The sequence below is a fragment of the Piliocolobus tephrosceles genome, chromosome 3 (assembly GCF_002776525.5).
Source record: "Piliocolobus tephrosceles isolate RC106 chromosome 3, ASM277652v3, whole genome shotgun sequence".
Lineage (NCBI taxonomy): Eukaryota > Metazoa > Chordata > Mammalia > Primates > Cercopithecidae > Piliocolobus > Piliocolobus tephrosceles.
In genome coordinates this window covers 30,870,593-30,888,257 of record NC_045436.1, presented here as the reverse complement: position 1 = coordinate 30,888,257, position 17,665 = coordinate 30,870,593, and the positions used below count along the sequence as shown (strand labels likewise).

Below are 17,665 nucleotides of genomic sequence, written 5' to 3'. Positions count from 1 at the left end.
ATACAGCACATTTCTGTCAGTCTTCATTTGTAGCCCCTGCGTCCATGAAGACTCTCTATATAGATGCCTACTTTTTTTTTTTTTTTTTTTTTTGAGATGGGGTTTCGCTCTTATTGCCCAAGCTGGAATGCAATGGTGTAATCTCGGCTCACTGCAATCTCCGCCTCCCGGGTTCAAGTGATTCTGCTACCTCAGCCTCCCAGGTAGCTGGGATCACAGGCATGCGCCAACACACCTGGCCAATTTTTTGTATTTTTAGTAGAAACAAGGTTTCACCATGTTAGCCAGGCTGGTCTCGAACTCCTGACCTCAGGAGATCCGCCCACCTCGGCCTCCCAAAGTGCTGGGATTACAGGCATGAGCCACCGCACCTGGCCAACCTAATTATGTTTTCTAATCTGCTGCCCCAATATTTATGTATTAAAGTAGTATAAATTACTGTTAAATTTCTTTTAAATTATGGTATAATAGGACATTATATTGGTTTGATATAAATTAAGTATATTTGTAAATTTTATTTTAGGTTAATAAAGGGGCATTACAAAATATTTGCTCTGAAAAGGAATGATGTCCACTAATATATTTGTTCTCAGGAAAAAAATATGTCATTGAGTGCAACTGTTGGTACCAACATAATGCCATACTGAGTTATGTATCTTAAAGACTGGGGGGGGGAAATTACAGTAGATATTTCAAAATCCTTTCTGATAAATGAAAATTTCAAGTGTTTTTCCCTGAAGCCTTTTTTTTCCTTTTCCTGCATGCTCAGCTCTCCAAGGATGGCTTCTCTGCTGTTCACTCAAGTGAAACAGCTTTAAAATCATGCCATCGATAAAAGGATTTAAACGCACGTGCACACCACAGTGCTTTTTGGTTCCCTAGCGCCTGGACCGTTCTGTCAGATGCTTTCTGTATGTTACCTCAGTTAATCCTCACAATGGATGAGAGGGGTACTGTGATGCTGTGATGGTTATTATTATTATTTTTTTAAGAGACAGGGTCTCACTTTGTCACCCAGGCTGGAGTACAGTGGCATGATCATAGCTCACAGTAACCTCAAACTTCTGGCCTCAAGTAATCCTCCTGTCTCAGCCTCTCGAGTACCTGGGACTACAAGCATGCACGAACATACCCAGCTAATTTAAAAAAAAAAAAAAATGGGGGCTGGGCGCAATGGCTCATGCCTGTAATCCCAGCACTTTGGGAGGCCAAGGCGGGCAGATCACGAGGTCAGGAGATCGAGATCACCCTGGCTAACATGGTGAAACCTTGCCTCTACTAAAAATACAAAAAATTAGCCAGCCATGGTGGTGGGTGCCTGTAGTCCCAGCTACTCGGGAGGCTGAAGCAGGAGAATCGTTTGAATCTGGGAGGCGGAGGTTGCGGTGAGCTGAGATCGCGCCACTGCACTCCAGCCTGAGCAACAGTGAGACTTCGTCTCAAAAAAAAAAAAAAAAAAAAAAAAAAAATTCTGTAGAGACAGGGTCTCACTCTGTTGCCCAGGCTGGTCTTGAATTCTGGACCTTACATGATCCTCCTGCCTCAGCTTCCCAAACCATTGGGATTACAGGCATGAGCCACCAGGTGTGGCCTGTGATGGTTAATTTTATGTGTCATCTTGGCTAGGCGATAGTAATCAGATATTTAGTCAAACACCAATCTGGATGATGCTGTGCAGGTATTTCTTTTCTTTTCTTTCTTTCTTTTTTTTTTTTTTTTTTTTTAGATGGAGTTTCGCTCTTGTTGCCCAGGCTGGAGTGCAATGGCATGATCTCGGCTCACTGCAACCTCTGCCTCCTGGGTTCGGGCGATTCTCCTGCCTCAGCCTTCTTGAGTAGCTGGGATTGCAGGCATGTACCACCACACCCAGCTAATTTTGTATTTTTAGTAGAGACGGGGTTTCCCCACGTTGGTCAGGCTGGTCTTAAACTCCCGACTGCAGATGATCTGCCCAACTCGGCCTCCCAAAGTGCTAGGATTCCAGGCATGAGCCACTGCACCCGGCCCAATGCTGTGCAGATATTTCTTAGGTGAGATTAATATTTAAGTCAGTAGACCTTGAATAAAGCTGTTTATCCTCCAAAATGTGGGTGGGCCTCATTCAACCTATTGAAGGTCTCAAGAGAAAGACTGAAGATCCCTCAGGAAGAGAATTCTGCCTGCAAACTGCCTTCAGGCTGAAGCTGCAACATCAGTTCCTCCCAGGGTCTCCATCCTGTTGGCCCACCCTGCTGCGTTTGGATTTGCCAACTTCCCAAATCACAGGAGCCAACTCCTAAAAATAAACACCCCTCCCTGGCTGTTCCTCTCCTACACGCACAACACATCATTGGTTCTGTCTCTCTGGAGGACCCTGACTGATACAGAGACTTAGGAGATCAGTCCAGTGATACGGTATGATAACCCAAAATGGAGTTGAGTAGGATCAGAAAATCATCATTCCAAGTTACAGGAAGTAGACTTTCAAGCAAATATCTTTAACATAATATAAAAGTACCAACTTGAGAGTTATCCCATAAAGGTTGACATAGATGTCACATAGTCTCTGAATATGTGTTGCAAAGAATTGGAAAACAACCCTCTGAGGAAGAAGGAGGTAACATTTCATTAAAAGTGGTAGAAAGACCCGGCGTAGTGCCTCATGCCAGTGCCTGTAATCCCAGCCACTCGGGAGGCTGAGGCAGGAGAATCACTTGAACCCAGGAGGCGGAGGCTGCAGTGAGCCGAGATTGTGCCACTACAACCTGGGCAATAGAGTGAGACTCTGTCTCAAAAAACTAAATAAAAGCCCAGCCCTGTGCACTCCAGCGACCCAGCTGATTGATCTTCTCTAGCCTCATCACCAGGTAGTTCTGTGCTCTATATTCCAGCCACATTGAACCACATACACTTCCCCAAAGGGGCTGGGTTATCATTGTCTTTGCTCCGTCTGTTCTTCCTAGAATAGACTTCCCTTTGCCTCATCAAATCCCCCAATTCCCTCTTCCCTTTACCTCATCAAGTGCCCCCTATTCCTAGCACAAAATCCAGTTCATTGTCAAATCCTCCAGCACCTTGCTACTCAAGGTCCTCAGACCAGCAACAACTAACTGGATATCCTGGGAGCTTGACAGAAATGCAAAATCTCAAACCCCATTTCAGACCTACTGAATCATAATCTGCATCTTAACATGATCCCCAAGCGATTTGTATGACCTTTAAAATTTGAGAATACTGCTCTCAAACTCAAGTGGATGAGGAAAAGAATGTGTCAGTCACTGAGACTGAAGTCCGTGGATTGGAAATGAAGGGGGACAATGAGAATATTTGCCAGCAAAGAAATGAAATCGAAATGAATTACATTAAAAATGTCTATCATATGCACGTAAATTGGACAATGCTTAGGTAGCTATTATAGGAAGGAAGGAAAATTACCAGAAATCCAGAAGGGGAAAATAATGAATGGAATAGAAGACAGAACTTAAAAGACATTTTGTGATTTAAAAAGAGAGATTAGGGCATTATAGAAGAAGCGGTTTAGAGATTTGCTCAATGGATTTCCAAAAGTGTTTTTAAGAGCATTTTTGGGTAAATGTATACAAGAATGATACATACTGTTAAAACTCATAAATTGTACTTTTTAGAAACATTGTAATTAAGCTCTCTAAACTTAAGTTTATACATGGAAAACCAACTCAAACTATGGATATAAAATATTCCCATTTTCAACCATCTATTTTGATGGGAAAGCTTGTGATACTGTCTATAGGTTTAAGCTTTTAAAATTTCCCCCAAGTCGCCCAGTAACACAGACAAATTTCTACTTAAGAGGCGTTCAGTGCATGGTTCTGATTCTTGTCGCCTAAGAATGGAAAATGTGTTGGCATCTCAAGTAAGAACAGGAATGATAGCCACTCATTGGCGGCTATGTGTGAGGCACTGCGTTGGAAGCTTTTCACATGTGGTATTCATTATTTGCTTTCGAATATATGAGAACACTTGTTCCAATTTATTTTCCCTAAAGAGGGTTCATGTAAAAGAGGGGGGTTGAGTATTTATTGAAGCATCCACACAAATTCTGCAGGACAGTCCAAAAAATGGACCTATGGGACAAGTATCTAAAGTATCTCTGGAAAATTAGAAGAAAGCCTCATTGATAAAAAGATAAATTATTTTGAATGATTCAGTATTTTAATTCTGGAATGAAAGGGGTATGAACAAGTACTCAACTACTCTCATGAATAACGGGTTAAACCGACCTCAGGTGCCTCTTGATGTGATGCACTGAGCATGACGCGACGTCACTTATCTGGGATTCCTGACAAAAACACGTAACCTGAACCCACTCGTGAGGAAACATCAGACAAGCCCACACTGAAAGCTACAGAACTGGCCTGGATTCCTCAAAAATGTCTGTGTTATAAAAAACTAGAGTGAGGAACTCCTCCAAATTGAAGGGGACTAAAGAGACGTGATAACTCAATATAATACATGGTCCTAGACTGAATCCTGGATCAGAATATAACAAAGGTCATCAGTTAATACTTTTTGTTGTTTTTTTAGACTCTCTGTCACGCAAGCTGGAGTGCAGTGATGCAATCATAGCTCACTGCAGACTTGCAGGCCTGTGCTCAAGCAAACCTCCCACCTCAGCCTCCTGATTAGCTGGGATTACAGGCATGCACCACCACCTCTGCCTAATTTTGTATATTTTTTGTAGAGACAGGGTCTCATTATGTTGGCCAGGCTGCTCTCAAACTGCTGGACTCAAGTGATTCTTCCACCTCAGCCTCCCAAAGCGCTGGGATTATAGGTGTGAACCACCACCATCTGCTATTTAATAAAATTTGACTATGAACTTCAGATAATAATACTGTATCAATGTTAAATTTCCTGAATCTTATAAATTGTACTGTGGTTATGTGAGAGAGAATCCTTGTTCTTAGGAAATACACCCTGAAATATTTAGGAATAAAGGGTCTAGCCTGTAGACCATTTATTCCACAGGATCTGTGCCTGTAGTCCTAGCTACTCAGGAGGCTGAGGTGGGAGGACTGTTTGAACCCACGAGTTCAAGGCTGCGGTGCACTATGGTTGTGCCCATGAAATGCCACTGCACTCCAGCCTGGGCAACATAGTGAGACCCCCATATCTTAAAAAAAAAAGATAAATGAAGCTGGGGGACATCATGTCTGCAACTTGCCCTCAAATGGTGTGAGAGAGAGAGGAAGAAAGAGAACATTAAAGCAAATAAAATTAACAACAGATGGGGCTGGGGAAAGAGTATATCAAGAATTCTTTGTGCTGTTGTTACAACTTGCTCTACAAATTTGAAATCAAAATAAGAAGTCTTTTAACAGATGTTTTAATGCAAAAAATATTTCAACTGGATTTGGTGAATGAAAGAGGCGTTTGGGATAATTTAGTCTGTAATAGCTCTAATCTGACACGAAATTAGTTCAGTGACAGAAAGTAACTAATCCAAGCCCTCCTCCACACACACTGCAATAAATCATTTCACTTGGACCCATCTCAAAATTCAGACTACGTTGAAATGTGAGATGTCAAACTGTTCCCTTTTTCAATACGAAGTATGCCTAAGGTCAGGATCCACTGAGAAGGACAGCTAAGTCGCCCTCCATCACAGAATGTCTCAAATAGACATGATGGCTTGCTGATGAATCAGATCTCTGGCAACAGAGGGTGAGTAATATTCTAGTGAATTGGCAAGATTCTCCAAAAGAGCAAGAAGTCATTCTATGCGTAGGGAACAGGAGTCACCGAATGGGCCTGAGCTATTCTATTCCTTTTTCTATCATGGAAATCTGCTGTCAAACTCTATTGAAAACCCGGACGCCTGCAAAGTCCATTGTGCTGTGGGTTTAGACAGAAAGCTATTATTGGCGAATGGTTTGTACACAGACCTCAGGAAATAGTTGTTGAATATATACTTCCACATTCTTTAATTCTCCTCCTAACCCTATAAAATATTCAGAACAGCTACCAAAATCCCCATTTTACTTATAAAAACCCATACAGGGAAATTATGCAACTTACCCAAGATTCCATAAATAGTTTAGGGGAAAACCTAGAATTTGAACGGGTATAAGCTTACTCTGCTAACCAGTTTGTGAGGTTTTAAGGGGAGTTACAGATTTACCTCCATTTCACAAACAGTGCTTTCTCAGCTCTTGGAACTCACAGGGGTGGCCATTCTCTCGAGGTTAAACCTAGTGATAAATTCTGAGGACAAAACCTCTTGTTTTCTTTAACAGGGGAATAATGCCCACTCACCCACTGAATAAACATCACTGTGGCAATCCAGTATAAAGTACAAAATGCTTCGATAGGTTAAAAGAAGCTATAAAACTGATTATTAGTATTACTATGAGAAACCCCTCCCTAATTTATATGTTAAAGCAGCCTTACTTTTTCTATGATGATTTAGAAAAGCAAAAAATCATACCTTTTCCTTTTTTGGCAGCTTCGGCAGCTTAAATGGTTTGGAAGCTCTTGGCAATGATGACTTACTCTGCCTAACGAGAGTAGCCCATTTGGAATTTCTCCGATCAGTGTCCTCGAAATCACTCACATGCCAGGCAAAAGAAGCACGACTCTGTTTTCCTTGCATATCCAGGACATGAGGTTTTGGTTGCCTGGAATAGGAACAAATTGGTTCTCAAATGGAAAAGATCTAGAAACAAGGCCACCAGTTTTCAGATAGTTGAGATTTGTCTGTTTTTCTAGTAATTTAAGGTGATTCTAGCCATGTGGCTTAGGAAAGCTGAAGACCTGACCCATCCTGGGAAGTTTCTGGGCTGTCTCCACTCTACATCACTGGACTGCTAGAGATCCAAAAACCACCTCCAAGGTGGACACCTATCTAGGAAGCTTGTTGATGATTGCACTACTGTCCTTTCAAAGCCAAGCATGGAAGATGCTGTGAAGCTGAAGGTGATATGCTACGGCTGAGACTTCACGAGACCCATGTGATCTCCTGAAGGACACGGCCTGTTCATTTTGAGGTCTCATGGACATTCAGGAAAACACCAGCTTTTCTATTCCAAGCTCTGGCTTTGGACTGCATTTTAGAGGAAAGATCTAGGCTTCTTCCTCTTTCCCTGGTGAGATCCTTGGCTAAGTCCTGACAACCCTAAATTAGAACATTATCTCAGCCCTACCTTTCCATTATAAAAGGCTGACTCTGGGGAACAGACAGAAACGGGATTGTAAGGGTAGGGATTTGCCATCTCATTTGGAAAGCTGTTGTTGTTCAGGGAGCCTTTTGGGACTTCTTATTCACCATCCTTCGACCTGGGCTGCAAGAGCCCTTTAGGGACTGCAAAGTTCTCTTTCTAGAATCTGAGTCTGTGGGATCATGATTTCTGGGAGATTTGGATCACTCTTCACTCATTCAAGAATCTATAGACATTTTCTATATGGCTGGCACAGCACAAGGCACCATGAGGACCAGCAGTAATAAGACAAAGCCCTTGTTATTATAGAGTTTATATACCTGTAGGGGAGACAAAAAACAAACAGATAACTGAAATATTTGGGAAGTACTAGGAAGAAAAAGGCAGATGAGTAGAAAATCCTGGGCATGCTATTTTCATGAGGTTAGACAGGAGAGGACGAGGTAATGTTTGAGCAGAGATCTCAGTGAAGATCTCATGGCGAAACCCAGTCTCTACCAAAAATACAAGAGTGTGAGCAATTATCCCATCATACAGGGGTCAGGCAGTTCCTTCCCGGTCCTGAGAATCACAGAATCCATGTGGTGGGAGGGAAGTGACCATGGCTGTCTCCAGCAGACCCTCACCTGACATCCCATCGTTCTAGAATAAAGTCTGAGCTCCTCAGCATATCATGCGGGGGAGTTTGTTGTTGCTGTTTGGTTTCTGTCTACTTTTATTTTATGTATGTATGTAGAGACAGAGTCTCCCTCTGTCACCCAGGCTGGAGTGCAATGACGCGATCTTGGCTCACTGCAATCTTCACCTCCCAGATCCAAGCAATTCTCCTGCTTCAGCCTCCCAAGTGGCTGGGATTACAGGTGTGCGCCACCATGCCTGGCTAAGTTTTTGTATTTTCAGTAGAGACAGGGTTTTACCATGTCGGCCAGGCTGGTCTTGAACTCCTGACCTCCGGCCATCCTCCTGCCTCAGCCTCCCAAAGTGCTGGGATTACAGACATGAGTCACCACCTGGTCTGCTTTCTTTTTAAAAATGGTCCTATGGGCGTGGTGGCTCACGCCTGTAATCCCAGCACTTTGGGAGGTTGAGGCAGGCAGATCACAAGGTCAGGAGATCAAGACCATCCTGGCCAACATGGCAAAACCCAGTCTCTACTAAAAATACAAAAAATTAGCCGAGTGTAATGGCACATGCCTGTAATCCTAGCTACTCAGGAGGCCGAGGCAGGAGAATCACTTGAACCCAGGAGGCGAATGTTGCAGTGAGCCAAGATCGCACCACTGCACTCCAGTCTGGGTGACAAAGAAAGACTCTATCTCAAAAAAATAATAATAATAATACAAACAACTAGCTGGGCCTGGTGGTACACGCCTGTAATCCCCAGCAACTCGGGAGACCGAGGCAGGAGAATCGCTTGAACCTGGGAGGTGGTTGCAGTGAGCCGAGATCACGTCACTGCACTCCAGCCCGCGTGACAGAGCAGGGGGGAAAAGAAAAGGTCCAACCCCAGTGGATCCTTCTGACCCACTCTCCTCAGCCTGTCTCTACTTTCAGACACACACAATCCTTCTTTTTGCCTTTGCCTTCCCCTCGATGAGCTCCAAAGAAGCTGCACTCTGAGACTCACAGCCTTTTGCTTCAATTTCCTCTGCTTGTGATTCCCTCTCCTCCTTCTTTCCCGGAAAACTGCAATTAAGTTGGGGCTTTAAACATTACTTTTTCCATGAAGACTTTCTTAATTCCTGTCATGAAGCAATTTTTCTACTTTAATAGCACTATTTGACCTTTTTTGTTTTGTTTTGTTTTGTTTTTTGAGACAGATTCTCTGTCTCCCAGGCTCTGGAGTGCAATGGCACGATCTCAGCTCACTGCAACCTCTGCCTCCCAGGTCCAAGCAATTTACCTGCCTCAGCCTCCCAAGTCGCTGGGATTACAGGCGCCTGCCATGCCTGGCTAATTTTTGTAGTTTTAGTACAGACAAGGTTTCACCATGTTAGCCAGGCTGGTCTCAAACTCCTGACCTTAGGTGATCCACCCGCCTCAGCCTCCCGAAGTGCTGGGATTACAGACGCAAACCATCGTGCCTGGCCTGACTTCTTTTGTAGAAACTATTAGAATATTCTTGAATTCCTAGCTCAGCAGTCTCTCTTTCTACAAATTCAGTGCTCCTTAAAAGGCCCAGAGTGTATCTCATTCGTCATTGGCTCCCCAGTCCCATTACCCTGCCTGACACGTAACTGACACTCAACTAATCTTGGAGAATGGAGGAAGAGGGAAGGACAGGGAAGATCAGAACTGAGTGACGTGAAGGGCGCCTGCCTTCCCCCCGACTCCCTTCACTCCACCTGCTCTACAGCCTCTTTCCCCTCCCGCCAGGCAGCTATGTAGGACTGGATCCCTGTGGTCCACTTTGTCTGAGTTGTGTTATTTACAAGTACAGATTAATAGCTGGAAATAATTTCAAGAAAGCTTCAAAGGCAGAATAGCTGATGGTGAGAATGTGAGCAACAGATAGTGCTTGTAGTTTATATTAACTTGATTAATGATGCGTGTGAAAACTATTTCACACAAATGTCACCTTTTAACATGTTATACAAGTAACTATCGAGAAGAGTTTAGAAAAGACACATCCTTGTCCATCTTTAGTCTTCACTTAAGTGCTAAAATATTTTATTATCTTTTAATTTAAATTCAGTATCTCCTACGTCCCTGAAATTGGGATCAACAGAAGCAATAGAAAGTTAAAAATTAGATGTAGTTCAAATATATTAAAGGTTTTTACAAATATACTGGCCACATCAACTATGGGGATTTACCCACACTATATTGAACTGGGCCCCAGGTGGGCCCCAAAGTCTAAAGAGACAAACCAAGGAGCAGAAGGTCTGGCTCTAGATGGGCCATGAGTGCCAGGCCTGCATGATGGGTAGGTGTCAGGGGCACACACAAAATAGCAGCAAACACACACGTGCTCCACAGTGAACACCACCACCAGACATTTTTGTGCAACATTCTTACTATTTAAAAATTATTACACTAAATAGGCCTCTCAGGGTCAGATACTTTTCTTTTTGGTTGTTTTTTGAAACAACCTGAAGCTTATAGAAAAGTTGGAAGCACAGTACAAAATCTTCTTTTCCCGAACCAGTTAAAAGTACATTGTTGACAGGATACCTATCATCCCAAGTACATCTGTGTGTAATTCCCACAAACAAGGACACTCTACATAACCTTGACATAACTGTCAAAAGCAGAGAAAATGGTAAAATTAACATTTTTATATTACTACCATCGAATGCTCAGACACCATTCAAGTTTGGCCAGGCATCCCAATAACACCCATTTTGCAAAAGGATCCAGTTCAGAATCACGTGTTACATTTAGTTTTTATGTCTCCTTTAGTCTGGAACTGTTTCTCAGTCTTCCTGTGACATTCACATAGCCTTGATGCTTTTGAAGAATCCAGGCTGGTTATTTTGTAGATGTCCCTCAATTTGGGTTTCTTATGTTTCCTCTCGGTTAGATTCAGGTTATGCATCTTTGGACAGGAATAATACAGAATGACCATAATTTTGAGTTGTTCCATTACTGATGATGTTCACTTAGGTCACTTGCTTAAAATGCTACCTACCAGAATTCTCCCTTTTACCATCACATTTCTTGTTATTAGTACTTTTTGGAAAAATACTTTGAAATTATGTAAAACTTTCATCCCATATCAAGTGTTTTATTTGTTTAAATCTATTTATTTCAGTATGGGCTCACGGTTTCCTGCTTTATCCAATAAGTAATAATCCATCATTAATACTGTTCATTTATGATGCTCAAGTTATCCCAGATTTGGCTAGTAGAAGCCCCTTCAATCTGGCTTCTGTGTCCTTTTGACATGTCCCTGTCATTCTTCATACACTTCCTTATGTTTTGGCACAAAAGATGTTCCAGGGTCATCTTTTCCCACCCCAGCCCTGGAATAATCCATTTTGTGAAGGAACTTGTTGGATGTGGGGCCTGGTGGGAGGGGATTGGATTACAGGGGTGGTTTCTAATCATTTAGCACCATCCCCTGTTGCAGGAAGTCAGGGACCCCAAACAGAGGGACTGGCTGGAGCCATGTCAGAGGAACATGAATTGTGAAGATTTCATGGACATTTATCAGTTCCCAAATAGTACTTTTATAATTTCTTATGCCTGTCTTTAGTCTCTTAATCCTGTTATCTTCGTAAGCTGAGGATGTACATCACCTGAAGACCACTGTGATAATTTTGTTAGTTGTACAAATCGATTGTAAAATGTGTGTTTGAACAATATGCTATCAGTGCACCTTGAAAAAGAACAGAATAACAGTGATTTTTAGGGAACAAGGGAAGACAACCATAAGGTCTGACTGCCTGCGGGTCAGGCAAAAAGAGCCGTATTTTCCTTCTTACAGAGAGCCTATAAACGGATGTGCAAGTAGGAGAGATATTGCTACATTCTTTTCCTAGCAAAGAATATTAATACCCTGAGAAAGGAATGCATTCCTTGGGGGAGGTCTATAAACGGCTGCTCTGGGAGTGTCTGGCTGCTCTGGGAGTGTCTGTCTTATGTGGTTGAGATAAAGACTGAGATACGCCCTGGTCTCCTGCAGTACCCTCAGGCTTACTAGGGTGGGGAAAAAACTCCACCCTAGTAAATTTGTGGTCAGACCAGTTGTCTGCTCTCAAACCCTGTTTTCTGTTAAGATGTTTGTCAAGAGCCCTTATCAGTGGTTCTGCTTTTGCCCTTTGCCTTGTGATCTTTGTTGGACCCTTATCAGTAGTTCTGCTTTTTGCCCTTTGTCCTGTTCCCTCAGAAGCATGTGACTTTGTTCTGCTTTTTGCTCTTTGAAGTGTGTGATCTTTGTACCTAACTCTGTTATTATGACCACTCCCCTTTTGAAACCCTTAATAAAAAAACTTGCTGGTTTGAGGCTCAGGTGGGCATAATGGTCCTACCAATACGTGATGTCACCCCCGGTGACCCAGCTGTAAAATTCTTCTCTTTGTACTCTCTTTGTTTCTCAGCTGGCCGACACTTATGGAAAATAGAAATAACCTACATTGAAATACCAGGGGTGGTTTCCCCCAATAATCACCCTAGTGAGACATCATGACAGAGTTCTCACAAGATCTGGTTGTTTGAAAGCGTGTAGGCCAAGCACAGTGGCTCAAGCCTGTAATTCCAGCACTTTGGGAGGCCAAGACAGGCAGATCACCAGAGGTCAGGAGTTCAAGACCAGCCTGTCCAACATGGTGAAACCCCATCTCTACTAAAAATATAAAAATAATCAGCCAGGCATGGTGGCACACATTTGTAATTCCAGCCACTTGGGAGGCTGAGGCACAAGAATTGCCTGAACCCCGGAGGTGGAAGTTGCAGTGAGCTGAAATCACTCCACTGCACCCCAGCCTGGACAACAGAGTGAGATTCCATCTCAAAATTTAAAAGAAAAAAGAAAAAGAAAAAAAGTGTGTAGCACCTCCCACTTCGCTCTCACTCTCTCCTGTTTGCCATAGGAAGATGTGCCTGCTTCTGCTTTCCCTTCATCTTCTGCCATGATTGTAAGTTTTCTGAGCCCTCCCCAGAAGCAGAAGCCTGTACAGCCTGCGGAACTGTGAGTCAACTAAACCTCTTTTCTTTATAAATTACCCAGTCTCAGATATATCTTTATAGCAGTGTGAGAAAAGATTATATTTTAAAAACCAAGATCTCAGTGTTAAGCATTCTTATTGCCATAGGGGGTCACACTGTTCCTGAGCTATAGTTTTCTCCCTTGCCATATTTGTAAATTTCTTCTACTACAGTGATAAAACTGGCTCCCATTCCTTTTACATATTTACTTGTTTGATCTGCCTCCTTGTCTATAACCAATATCCCAATGCTACTGCCACCTCCTCTGCCTTTTTATGCCCTCCTCACAGCACTTGGAACCCAACATCCCAACCCAGGATGCTCTCCCCAGCAGACCCCTTCTCACTGTGCTCTGGACCATCACAGTCCCCCAACTCCCCATTCTGGGGGCAGACAATCCCTTTATCAGGCTGCACCTAGTGGCTCTAAGACTGTATTGTGGGGGAAGGGAAGAGGAACGTGGTCAGGTATCTCTGAGACATCCCCAAATGTCTGGAAGAAGATACTGTATATATCTGCTGATTAAATAAATTGATTTTATATCACAAGATCCATTGTTAGATATCATTCAATCATGTTTTAGGTAACTTTTAAATTGAAATATAATTCATATACTACTGAATCCACACACATTTAAGTGACCAATTCATAAGGGTTTTATTATATTCAAAAGATTATGCAATCACCACCACTTAATAATTTCAGACATTTTCACCAACCCCAAAAAGATACTTTATATTCATTAACAGTCCCCATTCTCCCCTTCCTCCAGCCCCTAGCAACAACTAATCTACTTTCTATCTCTATGCATTTGCCTACTGGGGACATTTTATATAAATGGAATCATACAAAATGTGGCCTTTTGATTGTCTTCTTTCAGTTAGAATAATGATTTCAAGAATTGTCCAGGTTGTGGAATGTACTTCATTCCTTTTTATGGCCAAATAATATTTCATGGTATGGATATATAATAGTTTGCTTATACCTTCATCACTTGATGGATATCCAGTCATCCCAGCACCATTGTCAAAAAGACTATGTTAACATATTGAATTGTCTCAGCATCCTTGTTAAAGTTAGTTGACCATAAATGTAAGGGTTTATTTCTGGACTCTAAGATTTATTCCTTTGATCTATATATCTATCTTTATGCCAGTACCATACTGTCTTGATTACTGTAGCTTTATAGTAAGTTTTGAAATAGAAAAGAGTGAGTTCTCTAACTTTGTTCTAAGATTGTTTTGGCTATTCTGGATCCCTTGTATTTCCGTTTGAATTTTAGGATACACTTGTTGATTTCTACAAAGAAGCCAGTTGACATTTTGATAGGGACTGCATTGAATGTGTAGATCTATTTAGGGAAGACTGTATTAAGTCTTCCAGTTAATTAATATGTATTTCTATTTATTTGGGTCTTCTTTACTTTCCTTCAATGATATTTTGTTTTCAGTGTGCACATCTTGTGCTTGTTAAATTTATTCCTAAATATCTTATTCTTTCGATGTTATTATAAATGAAATTGTTTTAATTTCATTTTAGACTATTCATTGCTAATATATAAAAATACAATTGATTTTTGTATCTTGATCTTATATCCTGTGACCTACTGAACTTATTAGTTCTGATAGATTTTATGTAGATTCCTTAGGATATTTTATATATAAGATCATGTTATCAGCAACTAGAGATAGTATTACTTCTTCTCCAATATGATGCCTTTTATTTTGTTTTCTGTCTAATTGCTCTGGCTAGAATACCTATCACAAGGTTGAATAGACAGTGTGAGAACTGATATCCTTCTCTTGTTTTTGATCAAAGAATAAACACATGCAGTTTTTTACCATTAAATATTATATTTTCTGTGGTTTTTTAATAGATGCACTTTATCAACGTTACAGGCTGGTTTTCTCCCCAAGTTTATATGTTGACGTTCTAACCCCCAAGGTGGTCCTATTTGCTGATAGGACCTCTAAGGAGATAATAAAGGTTAGGTGACATCATAAGGTGGGGCCTTTATCCAATAGGACCGGTGTCCTTATAAAAAGAGATAGAGACACCAGAGAGCTGTCTCTCTGCATATGCACATAGAAAAACCATGTAAGGACACAGAAAATAGCAATCTCCAAGCCAAGAAGAGTGGCCTTACCAGGAACCAACCCTAACAGTACCTTGATCTTGAATTTCTAGCTACAGAACTATGAGAAAATTAATCTCTGTTTTTGAGCCACCCAGTCTGTGGTATTTTGTTACAGCAGTGCAAGCAAACTAATACAATCAGATTGAGAACATCCCCCTCTATTCCTAGTTTGTTGAGTGTTTTCTCGTTATGAAAAAGGGTTAGAGTTTTTGTCAAATGCTTTTTCTGCATTTATTGAGATGATCATATGGATGGTTTTGTTTGTTTTTTTGACTTTTGAGATAAAGTTTTGCTCTTGTTGCACAGGCTGGAGTGCAATGGCGTAATCTCTGCATACTGCAACCTCTGCCTCCTGGGTTCAAGCGGTTCTCCTGCCTCAGCCTCCCAAATAGCTGGGATTACAGGTGCCCACTACCACGCCTGGCTAATTTTTTTGTATTTTCAGTAGAGATGTGGTTTCACCATATTGGTTAGACTGGTCTCAAACTCCTGACCTCAGGTGATCAAACTGCCTCAGCCTCCCAAAGCACTGGGATTACAGAAGTCAGCCACCACACCTGGCCTGTTTGTTTTTTCAAACAGGGTCTTACTACATTGCCCAGGTTATACTTGAACTTTTAGGCCCAAAGGATCCTCTCACCTCAGCCTCCCAAGTCACTGAGACTCCAGGCATGTACCACCATGCCTGGCTTGACCATGTGATTTTTATCCTTCATTCTGTTGACATGGTATATGACACTGATTGATTTCCATACATTAAATCAATCATGCATTCCTGGGATAGATTCCACTTGGTCATGAAGTATAATCCTTTTTATATTGCTAGATTTGGTTTACCAGTATTTTGTTGAACATATTTTATATCTATATTCATAGCAGGTATTAGTCTGTAGTTTTCTTGTTATATCTTTGTCTGCTTTGGTAACAGAGTAATAAGCGAATTGGAAGTGTTTCCTCCTCATTTTTCTGGAAACAGTTTGTGAAGAATTTGTTAATTATTCTATTTGCTAGAATTTACCAGTAAAGTTATTTAGGCTTCAGCTTTTCTTTGTGGGAAGTTTACTGATTAATGATTTACTTTTTTAACTTGTTATAGGTCTATTCATATTTTCTATTTCTTCTTGAATCAATTTTGGTAATTTGTATCTTTCTAGGAATTTATCAATTTTATTGATCTGATTTGTTGGCATATAATTGTTTGCAGTACTCCCTTATAATAATTCTTATTTCTGTAAGATCAGTAGTGATGTCCTTATTTTATTCCTGATTTTAGTAATTTAAATGTTTTCTCATATTTCTTAGTCGGTATCTTAGTTCAGCAGTCCCCAACCTTTTTGGCACCAGGGACCAGTTTCACGGAAGATAATTTTCCATGGATGAAGAGGGGGTTGAATGGGATGGTTTTAGGATGAAACTGTCACCTCAGATCCTCAGACATTACTTAGATTCATAAGGAGCACGCAACCTAGATCCCTCACATGTGCAGTTCACAATAGGGTTCATACTCTTGTGAGACTCTAATGCTGCCGCTGATCTGACATGAAGCAGAGCTCAGGCAGTAATGCTCTCTGACCTGCTGCTCATCTCTTCCTGTGTAGCCCAGTTCCTAACCGTGACAGGTCTGCAGCCCAGGGGATGGGGACACCTGTCTTAGTTCATCTGAACTGCAGTAACAAAATACCATACACTGAGTGGCTTATCAATAACAGAAATTTGGAAGATGAGAAGTCCAGGATCAAGCCCCCAGCAGATTTAGTGTCTAGTAAAGACTTGCTTCCACCTAGACAGCCATCTTCTTCCTGTGTCCTCACAGGGTGAAAGGGTCTCTCTCAAGCTTCTTTTATGAAGACACTAATGCCACCTTCATGATCTAGTCACCTTCCAAAGGCCCCACCTTCTAATGCCATCAGCTTGTGAAGACTTTAACATAAGAATATTAAGGGGACGTAAACATTCAGACCATAGCAGTCAGTCTCACTAATGTATTGTCAATTATATCATTCTTTTTAAGAACCAACTTTTTAAAAAAATGTTCCTGATTGCTTTTCTATTCTTTATCTATTTTTATTAGTTATTATTTCCTTACTTCCACTTGCTTGGAATTTAGTTTGTCCTTCATTTTCTAGTTTGTTTTTTTTTTTTTTTTTTAAGGTGTAAGGTTAGGTTCTTGGTTTTACATCCTCCCTTTTTATTGTAAGCATTGATAGTTATACATTTCTAAGCATTACCTTCACTGCATCCTTAAAGTTTTCATGTGTTATATATTTGTTTCATTTATCTCAAAGTATTTTCTAATTCCCTTGTGATTTCTTTTTTGACCTATTGGTTATATAAGTTTATTAATATTTACAAATTTTTAATTATTGATTTTAAATTTAATTTGTATTATGACTGAAGATTTCATCATAGTTCCATGATTTCATGCCTCTTAAATATACTGAGACTTATTTTATGGCCAGTATATGGTCTATCTTGGAGAGAGTTCCATGAGCACTTGAAAATAATGTATTTTCTGTTGTCATAAGGTAAAGTATCCTATAGATATCTGTTAGATCCAGTTGGTTTATTGTGTTGTTCAAGTCTTTTAATTTCTTGCTGATTTTCTGCCTAGTTGTTCTATCCGTTATTGAAAGTGGAGTACTTAAACACATATTCTCACTTATAAGTGGGAGTTAAACAATGAATACACATGGACATAAATATG

General features: G+C 41.0%; 1 protein-coding gene and 1 non-coding gene across 2 annotated transcripts in view; both read right to left on the bottom strand.

Moving 5' to 3' along the window:
* C3H4orf45 (chromosome 3 C4orf45 homolog) overlaps positions 1–17,665 on the bottom strand; it is a 134,229-nt gene that overhangs the window by 15,437 nt on the left and 101,127 nt on the right. Inside the window, exon 4 of the mRNA XM_023228335.2 lies at positions 6,446–6,635. Coding sequence (XP_023084103.1) covers positions 6,446–6,635 — 190 coding nt within the window. The remainder of the gene's footprint in view (positions 1–6,445; positions 6,636–17,665) is intronic.
* Positions 759–837, bottom strand: LOC111554245. The gene has a single exon (XR_002735190.1). It is a non-coding gene; the product is annotated as a small nucleolar RNA SNORD55/SNORD39 (small nucleolar RNA).